Source organism: Hippocampus guttulatus, chromosome 4, assembly GCF_054856545.1.
Source record: "Hippocampus guttulatus isolate MCC_2025c chromosome 4, RoL_Hgut_1.0, whole genome shotgun sequence".
NCBI classification, from domain to species: Eukaryota; Metazoa; Chordata; class Actinopteri; order Syngnathiformes; family Syngnathidae; genus Hippocampus; species Hippocampus guttulatus.
The window spans coordinates 8,531,062-8,548,742 of record NC_141264.1 but is presented as its reverse complement, the minus strand read 5'-3'; the positions used below and the strand labels follow the sequence as shown (position 1 = coordinate 8,548,742).

Genomic DNA, 17,681 nt, shown 5'->3' with positions numbered 1-17,681 from the left:
AAATGAACAATGAATGAACAGCACTGATGCTTTGTTATCTTTCTCATAGGGAGTAAAATGTCAACATGGTGTGAAGTGAATATAAAATAAAAAAATTAAAAATCAACCCTGTTCAAATGCCAGGTTTATCTGATATAAAAAGAGTGACACCAAAATAAATAATTTCAAAACATTTTCCAGGATAATGTCCACATATATTGTAAACAAACTCCAAATAGGGTTGCACAGATTGTCCACACGCCTCCTGTGACGGGTTTTTAAACGACTTATCTTGATCACACACAGGGGCGGCCCGGTAGTCCAGTGGTTAGCACGTCGGCTTCACAGTGCAGAGGTACCGGGTTCAATTCCAGCTCCGGCCTCCCTGTGTGGAGTTTGCATGTTCTCCCCGGGCCTGCGTGGGGTTTTCTCCGGGTGCTCCGGTTTCCTCCCACATTCCAAAAACATGCATGGCAGGCTGCTTGGACGCTCTAAATTGTCCCTAGGTGTGAGTGTGGGCGTGAATGGTTGTTCGTCTCTGTGTGCCCTGCGATTGGCTGGCAACTGATTCAGGGTGTCCCCGCCTACTGCCCGAAGACGGCTGGGATAGGCTCCAGCACCCCCCGCGACCCTAGTGAGGATCAAGCGGTTCGGAAAATGGATGGATGGATGGATGGATGGATCTTGATCACAATAACTTTAACATTTAAACAGGGGTGTGTCGACTTTTTATATCCACATTTGAATGAAATCTCTGCGCCATCTTTCTAAATGTCCCGAAAAATGGATGCATTTCTGTGTACGTAAAACAATGAACATTAGGGGGCCACATTTTTACTATACTATGTAGCCTCTCCTCACAAATGCATTGATGATTTGGCAGCGTAGAACTTTAGGAAAGCAATGAAATCCATACATCGCTTACTGTTGATGCTGTTGTCTTCTTGTCTCTTTCTTTTTGCCCTCACCTCTGTTATTCATTGGCTTATTTATTTTTCGTCATCAATTGCGATTATTCCAATGAGATGGTTGAGATGGTTGACAAGTGTCCGCCACAGCCCACTTTACCTTCGTATAGTGCATAAATGTCAAAAATACGGCCCGCGGGCCAGAACTGGCCCCAAGGAGGTTCGATCCGGCCCGCGGGATCATTTAAAAGTGGAAAAAAAATGCATTAAAGACACAGAATGAATATTTAAAATAAAATGCAATTTGTGGATTATTCGCTAGGGGTACACTGTTTTGCTCACAGTAGAAGACAACATTGTTTTGATCGGGGAAGAAAACAGCAGTCTCAGTCTGTCACCGAGATAGACCCGACGCAGCAAATGATATGAAAGCGCCAATCAATGCTTCTTGAGACCAAAACAAAGGAAAGAGATGACATTTTGGTGATTCATAGCACAGTATGGTATAATGTTAATGGTTCGGCCCACTTGACATCTACCGAGTCCGTACGTGGCCAACAATGTGAAATGAGTTTGACACCCCTGTATTAGTGGGTCTGTCGTAACAGTGCGAAGAATAGGGTGACATCCGAGTTGTTGTCTTAGGCCTTGTGTGACTGCGGGTGACTCTGCTGCTTTTGCTGTTTGCTAATCACGACAGATGGAGCATTGAACGAGTGCCGAGACGCACGACAGCGTCACGGCTTTCACAAATAGCATCCCCTTCACAAGCCGCTGGCCGCCCGATATCCCAATACTATCCTTGTCGAGCTTTTCTAATATCAATTTTATTGGAGAGCCTTTTGGCCTCATTGATTTGTCCCAAAAACCTTCCCCCAAGCTGCAGGTTTATTTTGGATTTACACTGGTTCCATGTGTCTCCTCCGATTTGTTAAACAATATGGAAAGCAAGTTTCAGCAAATTTGTTCATACCATTTGTAGGGTTTCTTCAGAAATGGAAATTTCCCTATTACCACAGCATGACGGGCATCCAAAGTGAAATAACTTGCAGAAATTAAAGTGTACTCAGTGGGATTATGTTTAGCCTTCCCTAAAGCAAAACCTACAACCGTGAAGGCAATCCAGATGGATGATGATCCACTTGTAGACAACTAAATGAAATTAAAAGTCTAAGCCATGCCGTTTCAAGGCCACTAAAGAAGATTGTGAAATCAGGCCCAGTGTCTTGAATCAAAACAGCAGTATACTTCTTCTGTGTATTCTGTGTTTAATTAAATGGCAATAGTCCTCATTGGAGAACGGTTCTTCTGTTGCTAGGGGACTTACAGTCGAGTAAAAACCCACTGAACTGCATTTGGCTTGTGTTTAACCAAGTATTCAGCCTCTTTTCCTCACTGTCTGATGAAGATTTACACAGAAGGTCTGTCAGCTGAGGAATAGTCGCTTTCAAACAACCACTTAATATTTCAAATGTTCACATTCCATCTTTAATGGCAACTTGTCTGCTTCAATATGTGTTTGTGTGTTTCGTATTTGTACAATTCTGAAATCAAGAATGATAAAAAAACAGTACATGTTCAGTCCGGTCTCAATTGGTCAGACCTGCCCCGCTCTACGAAATGAGCAAATTGTGGCTGCAAAGGAAGCTATGAAGAAAGAAAAATCGGTTCTATTATGTGTCAAGGAGTGGGAAATGCACATGGTTTTAAATGTCCCCCAAACAAAAAATCCATTCTGCATGGAGATCCTTTAATTGTTGCCTTGTATTTTTTTTAACTAAAATCTCATTATAAGAAATACCAGTTGAGCTGTGCCCTTTTCTTCACCGTCGCTGCTCAGAGCTGAGACAAAGGAACAATGGGCACAGAAACACATTCAGATGAATTGCTGATTTTGAACAGTGTTTTTCAAACATTCTACCGCGGCCAGTGTTGCCACAATTACTTTGCAAAAGGAACTTATCTAACTAATGATTTTGCAAAAGGAACTTATCTAACTAATGATTTGCCTTAAAAGGTAACATTTGACTGATTTTGAAAGTGACTGCAACAAGTAGGTAATGTATTTTGTGTTTATGATATGCTTACATAATAATAATAATAATAGTGGCCCGGTATGCCAGTGGTTAGCGCATCGACCTCACAGTGCAGAGGTACCGGGTTCGATTCCAGCTCTGTCCTTCCTGTGTGGAGTTTGCATGTTCTTCCTGTGCCTGCGTGGGTTTTCTCCAGGTACTGCGGTTTCCTCCTACATTCCAAAAACCTGCATGGAAAGCTGATTGAACGCTCTAAATTGTCCCTAGGTGTGAGCGTGGATAGTTGTTTGTCTGTGTGTGCCCTGCGATTGGCTGGCAACCGGTTCAGGGTGTCCCCCGCCTACTGCCCGGAGACGGCTGGGATGGGCTCCAGCACGCCCCGCGACCCTTGTGAGGATAAATTGCATTGGAAAATGGATGGATAATAATGCTAAATGTTATTTGTAAAGTGCTTCAAAAAATACTCAACATACTAAAGGACAATAAATAAAATAGAACTATTGTCCACTTTAACCTGTGAAAACGTAGAAATGATCAGCACAATATTTTCAATTTTGTGAAAGTGATGATGGCTTTTCCTCCTTGGAGCCGATGTTTAATGTAAAAAAGATCCAAAATATTGAGCTGATCGATTTTATATTTTTCATAGGTTGAAGTGGACATGAGTAGAGCTGTGCATATGAATTTTGGTGAGGATGGATCACAGTTGTCAATCAGAGTTGTTGAGGCAGAGCTCTGTGTTTCTTTCTTTGATTCCTGCCAGTACAAAAGCTCTTTTTTTCATCCAAACAGGCCCAGGTTTCACACTGAGTGAGTAGAAATATCAATGATTATAAAACATCTTTGTGTTGATTTGATTGCTATCCACGACGCTTTGATGAGAACAACTTGATACAGTATTGTCAATGTAAGATACATAATTTCATTTTCTGCTAGTGGTGTGCCGCATGAAATTTGAATGAAAAAAAAGGGCCGTGGCTCAAAAAAGGTTGAAAACATTGAGTTCCAGTGACTAGCCTAAAGTCCAATTTACGGACATGAGGTAATTTTTTTCAGGGGAAGGGAGGCATTATTGCTCTGGCCCGGCCTCTTGGTGCAACTTGCTGATTGTGAGAATGACGGTAGCGATGGCGTTCACAGGCAGACACGCAAGTAATTGTCTGCAAAAAAGCCTTATGATTGACTGGCGATCAGTACACTCCCGCCTCTCAGGCAGTCAGGAGGACGCTCCAGCTGAACCCGAGCACGATTACTGGAGAAAATGGCTGTGTGGATGTGAGACAGAATCAAATACTGAGGCAATTAAAATAAGTGTCATGTGAGTTTTGCACACACTACAACACAGTTCGTTTTTTTTTTTTAAATTCTGTCCCTGAAGTGCCAATTGTAGTCACACATAACTTCTCATAATGGCTCACCTAATCAATAGGTATAGCAGTAGCTGCTAACCACAAAAGCATACGTTACAGTATTACTCTGAGCGGTACCCCATCAAAATAGTACAACGGTTACAGGTTGCATGAAACGGGGGGTCAGCCATCCGAAGGGTCCTTCCAAATGGGCACGTCACTGAGTGCTTCAGGACAAACCGTCAGCCGAGATACTGAATGCTTTGGCATGGTCGTCACGTACACCACCGTTGCGAGGGCCCGCTCTGTCAGAGCATATCATTCAAACGAAATCAAACCACACTACTTGGTGAAAACAGGGCTTTGCAAACGTGAGCCGTGTGAGATTTGAAGGGACTAAATGGCTCTGAATTCGTAAGTCAATAGATATCCACCTGTCTACTTGGGGCCTGATGTACTGTATATTGAGGTATTGATACAGTTCTGCATTTGAAGATCAGTTTATGCAGTCAAGTGCTGCAGACTCCGCATAAGTATTTACAGTCTGACCTGAATAGGGATTTAGGGAAGGAAGCAAGTGTGGTGTGTCATTATAACCTCTATTCTTCTATTCATACTCACTTAGGCTTTATCAGCTTGCTCCCACATGACTGTGATATGCAGTGATTTTCATCCCTTGCCTTTCAGTGAAAGACCTGCTGGTGCAATGGAGGGAGGAAAGAGATGAGAGATGGGGATTGTTTATTCAGTCAGATGGTCTATCGTGTGCAAAATTGATTTGAGCTGAAGAGAAAACCATCTTCAAAAGGCTCTTGGCACGGCGAGGAAGTCACCGACGCTGTATCCAAAGCATTGGGTCAAATGGATGAGAATTATAAAACTGCCTGGACATACTTAGGTTCATTTGTTTTCAGCTTTTCTTTTCAAAGGGACTACCTACTAGTGTACTGCGCTTTGAAACAAATGGTTAACATGCCTGATTTGTCGTTGGGTGTCTTGGCATCATGTTTTATCTGCATACTGAATGCAGTACGGTATTTTCAAAAATTACCTGTCCTCTAGATACCAGAGGCAAAGGTATTTGTATTCCCTCATTCCGCCTCTTCATGCCATTATGAGAAGTTACGTGTGACTATTCTTGTGGAGCTGAACCCATTATTGTAAATAAGCCAATAAGTAACCTCACAGTGTGTGTCTGCAAAGCAAGTACACTCTATATGCAAAGCAGAGGCGCATTGTTAAAGAAACGGGCGGGAAGTGATTATATTTGTAATTTAATTTCCTTGGTCACACAGATAAGAGAATGGAACGGCTACAGTTGGCCAATGTTGACGCGAGCGAGGTTCGAACGGAACTAAAGCTTCATTGTTTGAACGTCAAAGACGACACCACTTGCACGAGCAAAGGACCCAGTGGGAATTTATAGTACATGTGATGATTCAATAAGAAGTCAAGGACACAAAAGCAACCTTAATGTACCAAAGAGCATAAAGGGTTGAGCTATGCAAAGAAAAAAGACTGAAACTCTTCTTCCTTCAGTCTGTCTCATTTCAATGTCAGTTCTGGTGGACAAATGTAATCAGCAGGGTAGGCTGGGTGGCACGTCCATCACAAAGAGCAGTGGCTCATTGAGGATTCCACAGGCGAGATGAACTGAAGTCTTGGCAAAAAGCATGGCTGAAGGACACAATGTATATTTGCATCCCGCATCCCTCCCTCCCTCTTTAGGCTTTTTCAAAGATTGTGGAGCCATTCACATCGAGATTCCTGACTTCTCCAAAAGTGTCCACTTGATGCAGTGAAGGACACAGTATTGCAGTGGCCATGTTCTTATTTCAACTACATCAGATGTTTCGAGGCAAAAGAGGGATGATGATGACAAGGGAGATGGAACAAGAGTGAGGTAGAAGGTTCATCACAATGCTGTACAGATTTTAGGGACATTGTGAAGCTATTCTACGGCGTCGAAAATCCTCCCTCCAACTCTTTGTTCTCTGCTCTCTACTCCCTCATCTCGAGTCTGCTCCTCTCCTGCTGTCTTGTAGTCTGCACATTACCACTTTTTTTTTTCTTTTAACTTTCAACACAGTCGTACTTATCAGGAAAGTTGAAAATGTTCAAACCGAATTATGTAATCTCCAAAGAAATGAAATCGTAAAAAGCATGAAAGCCTGGCTTTATTTGATAATTTATTGTGCTTCAAAAATGGCGTCTGGCAATCAACATATTATTTGGTATTTTATACTCGTCTCATTCTGCCTATTTCACAGAGGGAAAAAAGAACATAAATGCGTGTATACCTGCGAAGATACGTATGCTGCATTACTCATCCGACTAGATTTCCTCTGCTTCGCCAAATGACATTGTAAAATATGAATGTTACACTAGCACCACCAACAGGCCAAATAGGAAACTGCTTACTTCAGTCAGTGGCACACTGGTCTCCTGCAAACGTATCTGTAAAATCTTACAATGCTTTCGAGGTACATTTATTTAACTCAGTTAGCGCAACTACAGAACGGCAAGTACATACTAAGCTTTCTTCCTGTTGGGGGTGGTGTAACATAATTAGCACGACATGGCTGGATAATGAGTCTCTAATTGATATGAAAGCATTGGATGAGCACAGGTTGTGTTCTATACATGCTGCCAGCTGCCTGCAGGAAGCGCCAGTGGCCTTTAAGCAGGGAGACGTCCTCTGATTGATGTCAGTATAGCAAATGCCCTTCAATAATCAGCATCCACAATCTCATATCGCTCTGGTTGCATCCGCCTGTTATTGCTTCCTCTTTTTTTTCGCTGTAGTCTTTTTTGAAGACATTTTCAACCCCCCCCCCGGTCCTCCTCTGGAACATCCCCCAAAGCAGGAAGTCTAAATGTTTGTTGCTGGACATTGGAATTGATACTGCCAAGGGATGATATGCCACCTTGCAAGAGAGAACAGAAGCTTCAAGTAAGAATGAATCCATTTGAAAAGTATATCTCGATTAGACATAAAGTGGGTTTCCAGTTCTCTCGTGTATCAAATTAGATTTCAAGAGCTTTCTTTTAGAGAGGAGTGGGCGGACCTGAAACAATAGCAAATGCTGAGAGGCACAGGTGGACACAAGAGTACACTCCACAGTCAATTGGATAGTTTTGTTTCGGTGGGATTCTATTTGTGGTTTGAGAGCTGATGCAGGATGACCCTCAAGGACGTTTGCCTCATTTACACAGTAATTAAGCACCACCCCGTTGCTAAATTGAAAAAGAGACAAAAATCCTCTGTGGATTAAATAACAAATTCATTAGCAGGGTCCAACGGGGTGGAACTGCCTTTTAATCAGAGCATCATCTGATTAACGCCCAATTAACAAAACCGGGGCCTCTTAATTTTCCCCACTTTGGCACGTTGAGAATACAAGCAGAAGCAGCCTAAAGTCGCTGGTACCCCTCCTCAGGGGAATGTGAGACGTTAAATGTAATGTCTTTGGAGTCAGTCTGCTGGTGGTCCTAACACATGGCAGCAGCGATCTTTTCGCAGCACACTTCCAACTCACAATGGGATGATGCATGCATTGTCACACCCGGATACAACAAGCAGACAAATGAAAACCTTATAAGGATTTTGTTTATTTAGCTGAATAGATTACATTTATCTGAACAGCCAAAATACTCGGTGACAAACACACCTACAACAGATTCTCAGCACAATGTAAATAGCTGTTGCTCCAATTGAAGAGGTAGTGTTTGTGTTTTAAACAACACTTTTGGACATGCCTGCCTTTAAAAAAAAACAACGACAAAAAAAACAAGGAGACAAACATAAAAATAGAAGCCTAATATAGTCCCGTAAAGACATTAACACGGTGGTGCTTTTTAATGTCTATGTATGATACAATATTTACAGTACCACAATACTGCATTTACAGTATTTATGCAGAGGCCGTGAAACAGTTTGTAACAACCATGCTAAAATGCACTCTGTTGTTCATGTTCAACTTTGATGTAATTATGCTACAGATAAGCATCATATGGTCAGATAGGCACCACCCAGTGCATTAAATAAGGGGTGTGATAAGATGTGTGCTAAAAGGAGCAAATGGGCACATCAATGGCACCCCAAGGGCTTCGTTTAACTTCTTAAAAAGACTTCCAAATAAAGAGACACAATAAAAGAGACCTTCTTCCCCACCTACCCGATGAAAATCGTACTTGACAAACACATCAGTCAGTGGCAGTGAATGGTTGGATTTGGCATGGCAGGGAATGAGTGGGTGGACCTGTGTAGCCCGTCCCACCATGGTTCTACCGCTTCCATATGATCGTATCTATAAAAAAAAAAAGAAATGAACGCCACAGAGTAGGGATGAAGCAGAGATCCTAACCCAAAAACCCGCGGTACTGCGAGGCAGATGTGCTCAACACTCGTGTATAAAGAGAAGGAAAATATTGCTCCATTGAATGTATTTGCAAATGCATGATACTTTTATTATTGTAAAAATGTTCAACTGACCCATATTAGAGCTGCAGCTGTTGTGAAAGCGCTGTATAAATAAACATGTATTGGGCAAGACAACTGGACTGGTCGCCAGACATCCAATTGTGGAGCCAGTAATTTAGAGGCTGATTTAGAAAGATCCCAAAAAGCAGGCCCTGAACTGCGTGTTCACTCCAACTTACTGTGTGCGCTCTTGGTTGAACATGTTGGACACGATGTCCTAAGATTACAATCTTTTCCCAAGATCCCACACAACAGAAGCTGAATAGCACGTTCAGTCTCTAACAGATTGCGCCAAGTGATGGCAACAGGTGTACAAGTGGGGGAGGGAGCCGCGTTAAAAGAGGTTTTTGCGCTTTAGGTATTGCAGATGGTTTTCATCATGGAACATTTGGGACAGCATCTGAGAACAAATTAAGTTTGAAGTTGTGGAATTGGAAGTGTTCGTGGAAAACAAACTGAGCCACAGGGAACAAATCGATCACCTGTGCAATTTTGGTGTAGCCAGCAACTGCAGAAAAGCCCGAGTACCCATTCTGAATGACATTCAGAACGTTCAGTACAATACTTGGGATAGCACACTGGAAAAAACCAACACCGGGCAATTGTCACAGTGCACTGAAATGACCACACACGAGGAAATACAAAGTTGGAAGTCTTTTGTAATCCCTTACGTCATTCAACAAAGCTCCAAAATTGCATTGGTGAACAAACAATACATCAGCATCATTTTTGATTCGAGCATTTGAAAAACATTTCCTCAAACACAAAAGATCCGTTTCCCCCATCACCTCTCACTTTGTCTGCACCTTCTCACCACGGTTAGACACGGAGGTGCTGTTTTCAGCAGCCTTTGCGTCGCTGTATTCAAAAACGAAAAATAAGCTATTGCAATTAAGCTCACTCAGGTGTGATAAATCACTTTGCAAACCGTTGGGAAATCGGGCATAAGTGTCTTTTTGTGAGTTCATATGTTTGGAAGATGCCTTCAGTATCGTGATAAGATGCTGTTTTCCACACGTGAAAATACTGTATTGCACTCATTTTCACTCTCATATACAAGTGTCGGAGCCCATTCAAGGTACTGACATGTACCGCTTTAGAGCTATCTTACTTTTACTGATTGCAAGCTGAGGACAACCATCACTGAAGCTACGATTGAGCCGAGAGTTGACCCGCCATGACTTCAGTGCCTTCTCCAGGTCTTCCAGGATGTCTGGCACAATAGCTTGCTCAGCTACGAAGATGATCGTTTCGACAACCAGCAATAGGATCCAGCCTAAAGCCCCCAGCCAGTAAGACGAGCCTAAGATGGAAAAGTCCTGGTAGATTTCTTCAGAGTGATGATAGGTGAAAAAGGACCAGCTGAGTAGGAAGAAGAAACCTGCCAATGGAAGGGAAAAAAAAGGTGGTAAAACCACGAGTCACAAAATGAAAAACGTCGTTAAGGTCTATTATTGGATGCCTCAAGCTTTACAAACGTGTTTTTATGATAATGAACAAGGAAATTAAAAAGTCTATTTAAATACATGCTCCCCTTGAGGATATGTAAATGCAACACATTAAAGTCTTCTTGAAACCAACCCAAACCAACACAACAAAGTCGTTTTGAAGGTTAAAAGAAAACATTGCTATTTTTAGGACTTTGCTCAGAAAGTCTGCTATATTTAAAAGTAATACAAGACGGCAACAATGTCCCACCAGATCCAGGAGATAGATGTCTTTTGCTCTTTTGTGTATTTAGAAAAGAAAAGACCAAAAAAGAAATAGAACATGTACGGAAGTGTAGAACAGCCAAGTGGAGTTAACATTTTTGACTGCCAAATACATTCAAAGATGTTTGCGAATATGTTCGAACACATTTGCAAACACGTTGGGATGTATTTGAAAGTACAGTACGTTCAAATGTACTTGTTGACTCAATGTTAATAACTTTTTTTTCACATAATTGCCCTGTGGTATTGACTTGCACATGCACAAATAAAAATAATGCTATTTTTTTTAGCATTTGGCCTATATTATACCAATACATTTGAAAATTAAGTTAACATTGTTTAGTGATAATTTTTCATGATTTATTATGATATTTGCGGTGCATGATTTCCATTCTGTATTTTAACCAGATTTTCTAACTTCATGGTATAATGCTAAAAAAAAAAAAAAAAGGCATATTTTTTAAATTTGCGCATGGCAACCCCATACCCTGCGGCATTATGTGGGGAAAAAAATGTTCAGTTTTTAGCATTTGGCCTACAAGTACGTTGTAAATACTTGTGAACCTGTAAATACGTTTGAACATATTTTTAAGTATTTATAACCCCGTCGGATTATAAAATACATTTATGAATTATTTTCTCAGCTCCCCTATGTGCTCCCTTTAGCCTCAGGGCAGAAAAAGAAATTCTGGATCCCCGTCTATGTGTAGCACACAGACAACTGTTTATAGATACACCGATGGATTGTTTTATCTTCATTTAACTCAAGTTGAGGGTTTCAGTGGGGTTAGTTTCACAATTTGTGGTCCATAAAGCAGCAGCACCGGCTGCTTGATTACTTACTGTTTTTACCTGAAAATTACTTGAGGTGCATTAGTTAAAAACTGACGCCTATTATTCATATTTCCAACAGTGTTAATCAGTCAAATGAAAGTCATCTTGGGCATGTAAAGCTATTACCTGTCGATGACATGGTGAGGAGCAACAAGGTGGTGGGATAGAGCGCCTGGCCTGCCATCAGCAGAGAGCGAGTGTTGGAGTAGGAACGCACTGTCTCTGATGTCCAGCAGAGGGCAAAAACAAGCGAGAGAGCCCCTGTGCTCAAGGCCAATAGGAAGGACAGAACCCCAAAAACTCGCTCTGCTTGGAGGGCTGCATCGTAACAGGCACAAAATAAAGACAAGTCAATATGAGTGACCCTTTCTTGAAACTTCCATCCATCCGTTCCTTTTTCTTCCGCTTATCCGGGTCAAGTCGCGGGGGCAACAGCTTTAACGGGAAAGCCCCGACTTCACTCTCTTCTTCCACCTTTTTTGAAACTTTCGCAAGAAAAATGTGCTTACTTGCTCTAAAAGTTGTTCACTCTGTGTTCGTTTTTGTAAACCTCACCTCACTTTTTAGTCTGACAGAGCAGTGATTCCCAACCAATGTGCTGTTACAGATCATCAGTTGTGCCACAGGAAACTTGATTGTTCTGAAAATTACCATTTATAACAAATAATGTATCTTTGTTACCTGAGGTGGGCATTCTGTTAGACTGACGGAAAGTCCGTCAGTCCATCACCATTTTCATCAGTATTTCGGGCCAAACCACGTCAACCCCGTCTGTTCCTCGTTGGCGATAGCCAATCGGTATCGAGACGTTCATATTCAAGTCACATACAGGCGCTGACACGCAGCCATATAAAGAATATAATAAAAATAAAAACGTGGTGATTGGTGAAATAAAAAGAATGTCGTTGAGGTCTGAGCAGCTGTCAAAGATGGAGTCATTATGTGCATGTGTGTTTGTTTCCTGCTCAGAAAAGGAAAAGAAAAATACTTTATGGACCCGTTTCAGGATGGTGGGGGGAGGGCAGTATGGACTGTCCATTCTCCAAAAAGACAAATTTGTTTCATGACACTATGTTTGCTAATCAGCTACGAGCTTTGTGGTTATTAAACATTGAATGAGTTGAAATGATACGTATACTTTCCAATATTTCCCCTTTTGTTCAAGTCACTTTTTCAATTCTGTACACCACATTGTGATTGTGTGCGCCACGTCCGGTTTCTCATCATGAGTAGAGCTCAGTGTCTTCCCATTGGTCAATGCCAAAGAATTGATCGAAGGACAACATCGAACATGTCACACTATGCGGTAAGACCAACAGAAATTCTGACAGGCCAAACTTTCATGGTCGTGAAGAATCCCAGACGCCAGACGACCAATTGTTTAGTATGTCACACTAAACGGATTTCAATGTGTCAAAACATATCTCTTAATTGGCTACAAGACATTATATAACGTTTGTCTGCGAAACGTCTGTGGGCTCAATGTCGGACTACATTCATGTGGTCTGACATTGGAAAAAATCCGTTCTCAATGCCATCTGGTTGTCACCGGTGACCCTGACAGACTCGGCCGGCCTGAAATACTGATGGCAGGTCACTGACAGACTCACTGGACTGACCATGCCCACTACGGCTGATATAATGCTTGCATTGGAGAGCATTTAGAAGTGCAAATTGTTATAATGATGTGGTAGGTCTATCTTTTTTTGTAGTGTTTAATAGATGCTCCATTTCACATTTATTTTTTTCGTGTGCCAAAACACAAATTTGGGGTCTCAATGTGCTACTGTTTGGAGTTTGTTACTATCAAACATTTGTGTCAAACTCACATCCAGCCTACCACAGCAATTTTTGAGGCCTACCAAATCAAATAAACTGTATCTAAATCAAATCAGACCATCATCGTCACATTTCTTGCTAAATGGATTAGTTATTTTCATTTTGGCACAAAAATCTGTCCCCCTGATCAAGGTGACAAAGCAAAAAGTCAAACATTTTTTCCCAGTATTTTGTTCTCACCAAATCACTTTCACAAATTAAACAATGGTATGTTTAAATATTTGGTTGTCACCATTTGAAATGCAATTAGTTGTTAAAAAATAGGCACGACAATGAAATGCAGGGGCAGTTGTCTACTGTACATGAATGACATAATAAAATGAGGTGACATTGATGTTTAGCACAGTCATAATGGCCTTTGGAAGGAAACCATAACTACTGTGTGGAATGCATAACGTGAGTTTGACATTCCTGCAAAAAACATGTCGGAGGAATAAGGAATTGTCCTTTTCTTTCACAGCAACTTTCAAAGGAACTAATTCTAAAAAACATATCTAAATAAATGAAAGATTTTTAACTACCGGTACTTTCAAGCTGGTCAAGTGCATGTCTCCGATCCAGCAAATGTAAGCTCTAGTTGGTAAAAAGAATGCACCTCTCAGCACAGAAGCAAGCTCAAACTTGTTTATGTCTTCAGAAAAGGCTCTTGTTTACCATGAGGTATGACTCCTGGAGCCTGAGTTGTGGTAAAGCAGTATTGCTAATTTTCAGCATAAAAGACACGTTTAAGTTTGCAATTGCTTTTATGTTTGAAAGCCATTAAACGCTAATTAGCACTTCATGCTCACCGTTGAAGATCACACCATCACCGCCACGGTCACCCCTTGTGTCATTCCACTCAGTCCAGAGTCCACCATCCTTTAGCCAGAAGGGTGTCCAGACCGCATAAGACACACACAGGCAACCACTAAGCCCCACACACGATTGTGTGAATCTGAAGCGACTGATTGTGTCCTTTAATTCTGGCAACTTCATGTTTATAGAGCACTACGAGTGGGGAAACAGAAGTGAAAAATGGCAAGTTAACCATCCTTCAAAGTTCACATTGTTTATCAAACACAAACTGTTTTATGATGCCAAATGATGATAATGACCTTACCTTTGTTTGAGCTGTTAGAAATAATATGAAAGCCCAAAGCTAAATTAAAGCATTTCAGTCTTTCTTGGCTGAACCTCTACTGCACTTTATTCAACACCTACTCACATATTCATTTTTTGCAGTGCTCAACCCGCAGTTCAACCCCCTTCGTCATACTCCGCCTACATTGAAGTGGAAACACCCCTACTTGTATCATATTCGCGTGACATCTCTGCAGCCCATCATCTCACACTGAAAGTGAACAGAACACGTGGTAGGCCAACTTGAGGAAGCTTGACAAACGAAAAACAACAATGAAAAGCATGCCAGCTGCGCGCTCATATTTGTGTGGGATACAGTACTTTGTTGGTGCCATTGCGCCGCTGCGTGTGACAGCGCAGTGAGAGAAACCCACCCTCGAGTTTTCAAAGTGTCATCACAAATGGCTCCCCTTTGTCGTTCAACTATCGCTCTCTCTACTTTGCGTTCTTGAGGCAGAACTGCTACAGCCCACACAAGGTTTTATAACTTGTACTGTATCTAGAAACTCAGCTGGATATCAATTCTAAAATGCATACAGTATGTTTTATTTTATCCTCTACATGATGAGATGACAAAATATAATTATACAGTATCAACATGGAAAAAGGCATGACACCGTTGTCTTTTCAGTGAATCAATTACCGCTTGAAAAGAAAGACTCCTTATTTCCCACAGCATTTTTTTCAGTTTTCATTTTCCAATGACAATTGGGGGAAAAAATATTTCCTTCCAACTTTATAAGAAAAGTTTGGAGAATGTATTTTTCTTTTCAGGAATGACTGCCGCAGGTCACAAAGTAATGTCCAAACATGCTTGGGTGAATATGGTCCAGTAGAACCCGGGAGCCCTGGCCTCAAGCTTATCAAACAGTTTTGGGAAGAACGACAGCAGAAATTGTGAGCCAGGCCCTCGAGTCTTGCATCAGTGAGCTGCATGACTCAATAAACATTTTTTTTACACACACACACACACACACACACAGATACAGATAAAGTGCAAGCTGTTTTAGTTGCAAAGGGGGACCGAGTCTTTACTCTCTTCAATGGTGATGAAAGGTGTTGCACATTTTTTGTACATAAAGCATACTGTGTAATTATAGAGCAAAGATTATCAATACATATTTAAATGCAGCTAAGTCAGTATTGTAAAAGTTTAAAATCTATTCTTAATTGTAAAAAATAAATTGTTTTTAAAATTGAGAACTGAAGAAGCAGAAAAAAAATATAAGACCTATAAAAATAAACTAATAAATATTATAAGAACCAGTAAAAGAGATCATTATCATGCACTATTAGAGCAGAATAAAAGTAACACACAAGAAATATGGAAGATACTTAACCAAGTAATCAGAAATAGTCCTAAAAAAATGGATAATCCAGAGTATTTTATCAAAGGCAAAAATACTATTTTGGAAAAAACTGCAGAAATAGCAACTGAATTTAATTAGTATTTTGTCAACATCGGCAGTAACCTAGCAAAACAAATTCCTGATCCAACAAACTTGTTTGAAATAGATAGATATGTAGAAAAAAACTCCTCCACGATGTTCCTTACTGCTGTAAAACAAGAAGAAGTATCAAATATTATAAAAACTTTTAAAAATAAAAAGTCAACTGATTGCTTTAATATTGACATGACAATAATAAAGCAGATTATAGAATATGTAGTGCGACCTTTCACGCACATATGCAACCTGTCATTCAAAGCTGGTATCTTTCCATCAAAAATGAAAATTGCTAAAGTTATTCCAATCTATAAAAGTGGAGAAAGACATCGGTTTACAAATTATAGACCAATATCACTACTACCACAATTTTCAAAAATATTAGAAAAACTATTTTCTCGCAGACTTGATAGCTTTATACAAAAGCATGCGCTGTTAAGTGAGAATCAATATGGCTTCAGGGAAAAACGGACCACCTCAATGGCAGTTATGGAGTTTGTGGAAGCAATAGCCACTAATATAGACAACAAAGAATTTACTGTTGGGGTTTTCCTAGATCTAAAAAAAGCTTTTGACACAATAGATCACAGTATATTATTGAAAAAACTAGAAAGATATGGCATTAGAGGTGTAGCTTATAAATGGATAAAAAGTTATTTAGAAAACAGATATCAGTGCGTGCAACTCAACAATAAAAAAACGAATCAACTGAAAATCACTCACGGAGTTCCTCAGGGGTCAGTGCTTGGTCCAAAACTATTCATCTTATATATAAATGATATCTGCAAGGTCTCAAAACTATTTAAATGTGTCCTATTTGCTGATGATACAACTTTCTACTGTTCTGGAATAAATCTGAAACAGCTCCTGACAACCGTAGAAAACGAATTAAACAAATTAAAAAACTGGTTCGACAGAAATAAATTGTCACTTAACCTGAAAAAATCAAAGTTAATTGTTTTTGGCACAAGACCAATCAAACACCAAGCTAAAATTATGGTAAACTCAATTGAGATAGAAAGAGCGTATGAAACCAAGTTTCTCGGATTAGTAATAGACTCAAAACTATGTTGGAAGCCACATATCGATAACGTAAAAAGAAAAATAGCCAAAACCGTAGGGATCCTCTACAAAACCAAGGAAGTGCTAAATAAGAGATCTTTGTACACATTATACACTTCATTATTATTACCATATATGACCTACTGTGTGGAAATATGGGGAAATGCCTGCAAAACAAACACACTCCCTATTCTCAACGTACAAAAAAAAGCAATTCGAATTATTAATAGATCAAAATATACGGAACCCACAAATCCACTATTTATCAAATTAAATACGATGAAATTTTATGACCTGGTTGACTTTAAAATCGCCCAATTAATGTACAAAGCACACAATAACCTGCTCTGCCAAAACATTCAGATGTTTTTCGAAATTCGAGAAAGCAGCTATGATTTAAGAGGTACCAACTTATTCAAAAAACTCAAAACAAGAACAAACATCAAGCAAAGAAGTGTATCTATCAAAGGTGTTAATCTGTGGAATAATCTCGAAACGGACCTGAAAATGAGTAAATCGCTTGCTGAGTTCAAAAACAAATTCAAAAAAATAGTACAAACAACCTACATCAATCAGAGTTAAAATGATAAATTCAAAACATTAAATATAATGATAAATCAGAACTAAGTTGATAAATAGAGAAAGGTATATAAATATCCATTATGAATACAAGAGAAAATTGACACAAGAGTGTCAGGGTGTGGAAGTATATAATCCCGATACAAACCAAAAGTTGTAAAAATATCACGGTTAAGGGTAAAGTATGAGCCTTAATGGAGACTTCTTTCTTCTTACTTTTTTCTTTTCTGATTGATATAAAAATGATTTATTAGATACAATCACATAACGGGGTAGGACTAGATAAGTTTTTTACTTCTTCCTACTTCCTTGAACATAATAACTGTGTTGAATGAA

General features: G+C 40.0%; 1 protein-coding gene across 1 annotated transcript; it reads right to left on the bottom strand.

The window, feature by feature from the left end:
• Window positions 1–7,864: 7,864 nt before the first annotated feature.
• On the bottom strand, window positions 7,865–14,340 carry LOC147205846 (uncharacterized). The gene is made up of 4 exons (XM_086110175.1): window positions 14,240–14,340; window positions 13,929–14,127; window positions 11,428–11,619; window positions 7,865–10,136 (listed from the first exon to the last, which is right to left on the bottom strand). Exons 2-4 carry the CDS (start codon window positions 14,113–14,115, stop codon window positions 9,829–9,831), a joined length of 687 nt encoding a protein of 228 aa, XP_085966301.1. The 5' UTR covers window positions 14,116–14,127; window positions 14,240–14,340; the 3' UTR covers window positions 7,865–9,828.
• Between the last annotated feature and the right edge of the window lie 3,341 nt (window positions 14,341–17,681).